A 9,810-nucleotide genomic window follows, 5' to 3' on the forward strand; every position below is an offset into this window, starting at 1 on the left:
CCCGCCGGCGTCCGGCTCCCCGAGCGCCCCCGCCGCTCACTCCTCTCCTGCCCGGGCTCGGGCTCCGACTCCGGCTCCGCCCCCGGCTGGGCCTCGTCCCCTGGCGCGCCCGGCCCCCATCCCGAGCCCTCGGCGCTCCGGCCGCCGCCTGGTCATGTCAGGATGGAGATCCGGCAGCACGAGTGGCTCTCGGCCTCCCCCCACGAGGGCTTCGAGCAGATGAAGCTCAAAAGCCGCCCCAAGGAGCCGTCCCCGAGCCTGACCCGAGTGGGCGCGAACTTCTACAGCAGCGTCAAGCAGCAGGACTACAGCGCCAGCGTCTGGCTCCGGAGGAAAGACAAGCTAGAGCATGTAAGGACGGCTCGCTCCGCGGCCGCGGCCGGCACCTGCTTCCCGTAGCGCTTCCCGCGGGTGGCCGGGCGCGGGGCGCGGGGCGCGGGGCGGACCTGGGCAGGTGGCCCGCCGTGGCTGGAGGGCGCGCGCATCCTTCCCGGCCCAGGGGCTCCGCCTTCTGCACTTTGTTGCCTTCCGACTTGATGCTGGAAGGTGCCGGGAGGTTCTCCTTCAGGGGCCGCGGACCCCTGTCCACTTAGACCTCCCTGGCGGCTTCTCGCCGTGGGGTTCGTTTGCACTCTGTTCTTAGGGGATCTGCGAGGTGGGCTCAAAGTACAAATGACACAATCGTGGCTCCCAGGGACGTGGCGTTGCACCGCAAGGGGTTGTAGAGGGGCGTTTACTTGGGTCTTTGGAGCTATTTCACTCAGTCCAGAAACTACAAATTAAGGGAACTGTGAAGTTGTGTTGCTAGCGACGCAGCTTGGCTTTGCGCACAAGCCATTAGTTTTCTGCAGCGTGTCCGCTGGGATGAACCCTTGGCAATCTGTGCTTGAGCCCAACTAGGGAGAGATTAGCGAATTGCAAGGAGAAAGGGAAGTAACGAGGGAGCGAATCACCCGGCTACCCGGGAGCTCGCCACTCTTAAGGGTGAGGATCCCCATTCCCAGGGCGTGCTGGGAGTTGTGCAAAGTGTTGTTAGCTCTGGGGTCAAGCCCCGAAGGCTGGCCATTCTGAAAGGAAAAAAAAAAACCCTTCTAATAAAGCGTTTTGTGCATCCACAGTTGCAAATCTGACCTATCAGCATCTTCTGAAGCCAAATGTTAAAATGAAACTAAAAGAATTATCTCAAGAGCGCAGCCCTGCTAGGTGAGGAGAGCTGCTGTTTCTTCCCGTGGAGCTGCAGAATCCAAATTGAGTCCGTTAATGGAATGTGGAGGTTTCCTTGTATTTGGGTCACAATACTAATAATGATAGAAAGATAAAACCAGAAACTGCTGGAACTCACACGTTTCCAGCTGCTGCGCCAGCCTGAACACTGCTTTTCTTGGGCATTGCAATACCAGGCTTCCTGAGCGGCATGCAAAGAGGTGTTTCTCTATTCCAGTCTGAGAGGGTCTCTGGCCCAGATCTGAAGTTCTGATTAAGTCATCGAAATGACTAATTCCAAAGCTCTGAGTTAGTAACAGGCTCTGTCCTGTGTCTAGAGAGTCTTTTGCTGATGCCAAAAGGATGCCTCAGATTCTTTCGATTGTGTAAGGAAGTAGCTGAAGGAATTTCCAGGACGGCAAGTTGTTTGTCTGAAAGGCAAGAGCAACACTGATTTAAAGTGCATGTTTCACTAAGGGACCCATGATATTTTGAGCTTAAGGTAGGGGTAGCATCTGCATGTGATTTGGTTCTTGATGCTGTTGATTTCAGTGCCAGAGAAAAGTGGTCCAGCCTTGCAATGTGATAGAACACATTTTCATTTCAGCTCTGCCCCAAACGTGTGTTCATTTGCAGCTTGTGCTTTTAGCTGATCTGTTTCCTTTATTGTCTTAGTGAAAATCAATAGTGCAGCTTTCTGTGACTGTGGCTTTGTGAGGCACAGGGGCTGCATGCAGCTTCTTTCACTGCTTTTTCACTTTTAGCTTTTCATTGAAAGTAAGCAGGTTTACCCTGTGGCCAGGGCAGTGTCACCTTTCTACCTGAGGATAGGATGCTGGACTCCCCGAGGAATTAGGGACCATGCAAGGGAAGAGCTGATTGTTTGGAAACATGTGTGCAGCTGTGCTTTCTTCTTCACTCAGATGCTTCAAAAGAGAGCACTGCATTCATTTTAAAAAGTCAGTCAGCTTATTTGTTATTTAAATCAGCATGTCAGTTGTTTAGCTTTAACTACAGTTCTTGAGAGATGTGTATTCTGATGTTTTTCTTCTTTTAATTAGAGATTGGGCTTTGCTTCAAATGAATTTTGTTAGATTCTGTTGTCCCTTTGAAATACCCACATTTTTTATGAATTTATGAATTTGTGAAACTGCTATAATAAAGTCAGATGAAGACATGGATTTCATTTGAATTCAAGTTTTCAGTATTTATAATATGTCCTGTTTCATGCTGATGTTTATTTCTAACTCAAGACTCAAGATTTAAAGAGCTATAATAAATGTATCCTGGTTATATGGCTACTACACAAGGCATAAAAATATCACATTAACTTCATTACAGACAATATTCTGAACCTATATGGTGCTTTCTGGTTTGATTTTGCAGGGAAGAGGAGTGAGTCATAGAAACTCAAAGGTGATGTATGATGGCTTAAAAAACAGCTTTCTGATCTATCTAATCAAGTGAATGACCACCATTTTTTATGAGGTTTAGAAGAATGAATTAATTATGATGGAGATCATATGCTTGAAAACAGCCTACTCAGTTATTTTGCTGGTGCTTTAAAAGCTAATCTAAGTATTAAGGGGATAAATAAATTATGGCTTCAAATGACACACATATTTAGTCATCACAGTAACGGGATTCCCTGAGATGAAATGTGGCAGTATGTGGATTGTATCCAGACTTCAGCAATGTGGCTTAATGTGAAAGTCAATAACAAGATGTAAAGTGACAGCTAAAGAATATATTTCCACCCACTTTGCTAAAAGTGAGAATAATTTATCACTGCTTTTTTTTTTTTTTTCCAGTTTAAAGGCTATTGGATGGATCCTCTGGTAGGCTAGGAGGAAAGGGACATGAACTGGTTGGGGACTGGAATACTTCCAGGAGATCTTTAAATACTGTTTCTATCATTGGTTGGTTGATGCTCAAGATGAACTGCTTTTAAGAAATTAATGTATGTAAAAGATTCTTCCATTTCTAAATTATGACGAGAAGGTACAAGGAAATTGTGTTCTGTTCCTGGAATTTTAGACCCTGAACTTACTTGCATATTTTAGGAAAAAGTAAAATTGCTGGCTACACTCAAAATATTGTCTTTTTTTTTTTCTCTTTTTTTTTCAGAACTGGGGATTGAACTCAGGCCCTTACGCTTGCCAGGGAAGCGCTTTTTCTACTGAGCCATCTCCTTGGCCAAAATGTTGTCTTATTAGCTACAAATGTTGCTCTTGGTTCTTAGAATCTTTTCCTTCTCCCTCTGGTCATAATGCCTATGACTTTCGGAGGCCTTATGCTTAGGAAGTAATGAATGTCTTATTCTTTGTAGAATCCAGTAGTTACATTAGATATAATGTAAAAGCTAAGACTTATCTTGTAGCAAAAATAAAAATCAAGATGGGCACAGTGCTGCCCCTGTGCCCCCTGATCTCCATCTCCTATGGGTCACTTTGAGGATGACAGAATTTGACATCTCAGAGAACAGAATGAGTCAATAGGTTGTATTTTGGACTATATGTTCTTTCTGAACTTTTTATTTTTAATCTTTTAGGCACAGGTAGAGATGCAGGGGCTAAGCTGCTTGGTTGCCTGGTTTTATGCCACTTGCAAGTATGAAGTTTTCCTAGTGCCATTTATGGGGATCAGGGTGTCTTCTTTTCCTTCCTGTGGGTTTGGTTGGCTTTTCCTAACATGTGGCTAAAAGTAGGGGTTCTGGTTAGACCTGCATTTAGACTTTGATTCTGTTTCTTATTAACTTTGTGACCTTAGGTAAAGGGCCCACAGTCACCCAAGGGCACAGTCCCAGTTCCTCTTTAAAGAACAGGAGGTTGGCTGTGATGATAAAATGAGGCGATCCATGCCTATACTGCAGGGGCAAACTGCCCCCAAATGTCAGGCACCCAACCCCTAGAAGCGGATTTTCCCCTCATGATCCTCATCTGTGTGGGTTGGTGGGGAGGGGGACCCTCCTCTTAGGTGGCCTACCTAAGGAAAGGGCCATCTAGAAGCCTGCTTGCATACGGCAGTTTAAAGGAAGTTGGTGGCTCAAGTGATAGCTTTCAGTGCTTGCATCCAGAGGTGAGCCATCCTTATGACTGCTGCTTATTGACCAAAGAAATAAGTCAATAAGCTTTATGACTAAGACTCACTTCCAAGGGGGACAGAAAAGGGAGATCCAGCCGAGACCACAAGGAAAAGAATGACAGAGTCCCTTGCTAGCCTCGTTAGGACTGCCATAGCAGGAATGCACTCAGTACTGGGTCAGGCTCATACAGCTGCTCGACAGTGGTACCCAGAGGTGCAGTTCCTTCTCTCTTCTGCTTGTCTTTCTCCCTGAGCCCTCTCACTCCACCCAGAGAGATCCCAGACTTCACATTTGAGATCTGTATTGTAGTCCTAGACGCAAAGCCCAGGAAGGCCAGCTCACTTGTTATGCTGGGCCTATTAAGCTGGATCTTTCTCCGCTTTCCACCTGTCCATCCTCTGGTGACCTGCCTCTTCCCACACAGTTGTCTTTTGCTTACTCCTGCCTGGACATTTTGAGGCTGAATCTGCTGGTTCTCAAGCTCACTGCTGGCCTCTACAGATCACACCTAGCTCGTTGCCCTGTCCCCAACGGCTGCCCTCCTTTCCAGTTTACATGGGTGGAACTAGGTTGAGCAGTATTTCATTAATCTGTGAGATAGCCGAGGTAGCCTATTTATAATGGAAAGAGAAGGCCAAAGGTAAAGAGTAGACACCAAAATCCCATGGTTTAGTAAGCGTGTGACATTTAAAAGATAGTTTCCTCTGTGCGTGAATTTGCACCTACTTTACTCAAGTTTATGTTACCGGTGCATAGTAAATAAATGCCAAATACACACTTGCCTCCTGGAATGAATTATTCAGATGATGAAGGAAGAATAAAGAGATGCAGTCGTCTCAGCTCATGTTATATAATGCCATTTATGTCCCACAGAGCCGATCCATGAGTGTATCATACCCCACAGAGCAAATCAGCAAAGCACGGGAAGACAAAGTTCAACCTAATGGAATGAATCTTTTAAATGCCCCATTAGAAATCAAATAAACATCCTGACAAACACTTAAGAGCAGTAGCATTGTCCAGGATTATTTCCTGAGATTTTAGATAAATAAAACAGTTATATTCTATCCAGGGCAGTGTTTTCAGCTTCTCTAGCTCATGTGTCGGGAGATGGACACTTAACTGTCTCCTAAGTATCTCTTACCAGATCTGTGTTGTGTCCCTTCATTGCACTTGTCACAGGGGCACTTAACATGTATTTGCCCACTAAAGGACATTCTCACTGTGGGCTGACTCTGCAGTTTATTTTGAAGAAGCTTTGGCTTTGAACTCTGTTGGGGTGAGGCTCATTGACATATTTTAACATAATTAGAGTTGATGACAGATCAGATTCAATATATTTAACTTGAGAAGTTCAGGATGATGGATTTAAGATGTTATTTTCCTTCTCTAATTCCATACTGCACAGCAGTTTCTGGCTAGTTTCCTCAGGCTTAAATCTGTGTAGCATTTCTTAGTATTTCTATCTCAGCTCTACAGGTCCAGACCTCTGATGCATCTTTTGAACTTCTAGTCTGTAGCAGTGACTATAATACAGTCCCATCCTGACTTGACAGATAAACGATGTAGTTAGACAGGTGGACTCTGTGTTAACTTCTCACACCAGAATCACTGCTTAAACTGCATTTACTGGGGACATTAAAGATACTAAACTGGTATACTCATGTCTGCACAGATTATGGTATGAGAGCTGAAGATGCAACATAAGTGTTGAGGTAACGTCAGATTACGATTGTTAAAGACACAGACATTTTAGCCAAAGAAAGTACATTCTGGCTTTTCAGAGAAACATGGAGAAATGAGCCCAATTTCTAAAATCACAAATCCAGCTCTTAAAGGACTCAAGTGAAAACTGTGGCACTCTTTGCTGGGCACCTGTGTTGGGAAGTCGCACTGTTGCCTTGTGCGTGAAATGGGTCCAAGTTGAAGTGCCTGCCTGGCTATGGTGGGACGGGAAGCTGTGACCTTGGGTGAGAACGATATTTCTTTATTCTCCAGAGTGGAGAGTGGGCCTTGTGACTGTCATAGCCTCTGGAATGTGGTGTTACTGTGTTCCTACCAGTAAAATCCAGAGTTTCATGAGGAGTTAAACTGAGATAGGATTCGCTGAAATAAAGCATGCAAATACAGCTCTTTGGCAAATCTACCAGGTTGACACATTTGGGTTTTTTGTTTGCTTGTTTGTTTTTCTATTTTAGTACAGGGTCTACAGGTCTCACTGCATAGATCTGACTCACAGTGATCCTCCTGTTTACAGCCTCCCAATTGCTGGGATTACAGGTGTGCGCCACCATTCCCAGTCTCAATAGCTGGCTCAGCATGACCCACGCGCGGGGCTGGCATGGCAGGCCCAGGGATCAAAGTCCAGGCCCCTGCATCTGCCTAAGCAAGCACTTTAATCCAGTGAGCTATTTGACTGGCTCAACACATTTGTTAAAAGCATTTTTTTGTGTGAAAGATACCATTAAGAGATTATGAGTTTATTTCAATAAGCATTTATCTGACATATACTGTATGCAATATGTTGAACAATATGCTAAGACAGCAGGTGCAATGTATTTGTAGTTACACATAATACAGAGAAAAACAAAATAGAGTAAGAGTATTACTTTCAAGGGTCATGTTATTTAAACAAAGAGAAAGTATTTAAAAGTAAATGATGAATACTGTCCTGGATAGTGCTAATGTAGTATAACAAAGTTGAATTTTTCCAGCAATGCAGTTGGTACAAAATTTGAAAATTAGTTAATTTAATTTATTTCATTAACAGACTAGTTCACTACCTATAGATAGATGAAGGAAAAACATTTCATTATTTGATGGAACCATGTACCCATGCATGATAAAATTTTCAGTGAACTAGAAAAAGAAGCAACCTTTGTTATTCTCTTAAATGATTTCTTTAAAAAAGATCACAATTGGTAAAATATTGATAAACCATCTTCATAGATTATGAGTAGAAGAAAGATATCCAGTAACATCATTTCTATTAATCATTGAATAGGAAGTGATAGACAATGCAATAAGGCAAGACAAAAATAAAAATGTTAGAATTTAAAAAGGGAGCAGTGAAATTGTACATCTTATTGGCATTTAATGTAACTGTACATTTGAAAATACAAAATAAACTACAGATATACTTGATGAATTAATTTCAATGAACTTGTCAGAGGACTGAATACAATGTCAATATATAAAATTAAGTTAGCAAAAACAGTTCCAAAATAAAAATAAAGACGCTATTATTTATGTAATCAAAAATAATACTGTACTAGTAATACAGCTATTAAAAGCTTTGTGACCTCTTTCTTTCATTCTTACTCCAACTGATTTACAGAGAAGAGCTAATGCCAGTTAAAAACTCAACAACCTTACAAATGCATGTGTGTGTATTGCAAATGGACTCAAACGTTCATATGGAAAGCAAAGGCAAAAACCAGCCAAGATACTCTTGAAGGGTAACAAGGCTGCAGGGCTGACTCCAGATACCGCAGCATGTTGCACAGTTAAGTTAAAGTGTTGTGGCTGTAATGGAGAATGGGCAAATCTATCAGCCGGTGAGCTATAGAGGGCACGGACAGACCTGCGCATGTTTCGATACTGCATTTGGGACAGAAATAACACAAAGCACTGTGGGAATGAGATGGAACTTCTTAAAAAGCAAAAAAGGGGCAGGGTTAATTGTGTATTAATAAAAATGCAAATGATGTACTAAAAAGTATTAATTAACTTGAGCCAGGGAAAAATTCTTAGGCAATGTTAGTGATCCCAGTTTATTAAGGTTAATAAACTAAACGAATATGAAATCATGCATGCCTAATATGTGGACACAAATGTTTATTCAAGTGTGTGTATAAAAACACACAGTAGTACATTAACAAGCATGAAGACTTTGAACACATTGAGCTTTATTCTATAAGTAAAGGAGAGATGTTTTATTTTATTTTGTTTTTATTTTTTATGTATTTGGTACAGGGTCTTACTGTGCACCTTGGACTTGTAGTGATCCTCCTGTCTCAGCCTCCTCAGCACTGGGATTATAGGCATGTGCCACCATGCCCTGTCAGTGGCGGGCTCAGCACACCCAGGGTGGACTGGCACAGCATGTGGTGCCAGGAATCGAACCCTGGTCCCTGCGCTTGCCTCAGCAGACGCTTAATCCACTGAACTATCTTGCCAGCCCTTAGGGGAGATATTTTATTTGTTTAAGTGCTTTATCAAAAAGGCCAGGTTTTTGAAAATAGCGCTGACATGCAATGTCGATGAGACCCTGGAATTAGAGAGACCAGTATAGTCTCTCTTAGTGGCCCATGTAAGATTGGCAAAGAAAATGACAAGAAAGCAGAAAAAATGAGGGGGCATAAATAAAAGTATTGTGAAATAAGAGGTCCCGGGCTTGGTGCTGGATTGAATGTGGAGAGTGTGAACAATCTCATCTATTCAGCAAGCATTTATTGAGTGCCAGGGATGTGTCACAAATTTCAGTTGGCATGATGGATTCAGATTTTGAAAAAGTTGAGAGTTGGAAGTCTGCCCTCTATGTCTTTGTACCTTGGACCCAAGCCATTATTACTGTCTGGACCCATATTATCAATATCATTATGCTCATGGTTCACATCAACATTCCAATATTTGCTCTCTACAATAAGCTGAGAGCTTCAGGCTTTGGAACATCCAACTGTATAGGATGGACCTTTGACCTCAGGTTGGTTATGACCTAGTTGCCTTTGGAACAATGATGTTTTATTACCTCTAAACCAAAGCACAGCTGGCTGTCTTTCCTGTGCTCCCCTGTAAAATGGACAGGTGTCTGTTGTGGCACTTGACATACTTCTTTTTAAAAAAATTGTTAATTGCTCCAATTAATTGCCTATCTCCTGCCCTCAGTGGAAGGCTGGAGGACTGCGATGTCTTTGTCATACAGTGTACAGTACTCTTAGTGCCCAGCATGGTACCTGGTAGGCACCCACCACTGATGAACTGCACTATTGGAAGAGAGAATTGTTGGGTAAGTATGCACTTGGTGGGCCAGAATTCCTGCGTGTGAGTTAAAGAATAGGTGGCTTATTATCCTACTTGCCAGGCAAATGCAATACATTTTTTTGTATTTTTCAGGAAGGTTCTACAGGGTGTTCAGGGTCTCACTACTAGATGGTATTCATAGTGATCTACCTGTTTGCAGCCTCCCAAGAGCTGGGATTACAGGTGTGTGCCACCACGCCCAGTCTCAATTGCTGTCTCAGCACGCCCCAGGGGCAGAGCCAGCGTGGCAGGCAGGGGGATCGAACCCCAGCCCCTGCACCTGCTTGCAGGCACTTTAATCCACTGGGCTATTTGGCCGGCCCTTGAGCTCTTTGGCTGGCCCTGCGATAGATGTTAAATAGTACATGAATTCAGTGCCAACATCAGAAGTGCCATGAAAAGCACCGAGAAGGCATTGCAGTTATGCTCATAGACCGGAGCAGGAGAACTGGTGAGGCTGATCACTGTGCAGGATGAGATTCCGCGGATTTTTTTTTTTT

At 43.4% G+C, this 9,810-nt stretch overlaps 1 protein-coding gene across 2 annotated transcripts in view; it reads left to right on the forward strand.

Annotated features, from left to right (window-relative positions):
• Positions 1-44: 44 nt before the first annotated feature.
• Pld5 (phospholipase D family member 5) overlaps positions 45-9,810 on the forward strand; it is a 427,280-nt gene continuing 417,514 nt past the window's right edge. Inside the window, exon 1 of one of the 2 annotated variants that reach the window (XM_023710314.1) lies at positions 45-351. Coding sequence is in view for 1 of the 2 variants with exons in the window: in XM_004626838.2 (XP_004626895.1) it covers positions 163-351 (189 nt within the window). In the remaining variant the exon portion in view is untranslated. The remainder of the gene's footprint in view (positions 352-9,810) is intronic. The other variant, XM_004626838.2, reaches the window with a different exon arrangement.

The sequence above is a fragment of the Octodon degus genome, unplaced genomic scaffold (genome assembly GCF_000260255.1).
Source record: "Octodon degus isolate 3935 unplaced genomic scaffold, OctDeg1.0 scaffold00017, whole genome shotgun sequence".
In the NCBI taxonomy this organism is placed as follows: domain Eukaryota; kingdom Metazoa; phylum Chordata; class Mammalia; order Rodentia; family Octodontidae; genus Octodon; species Octodon degus.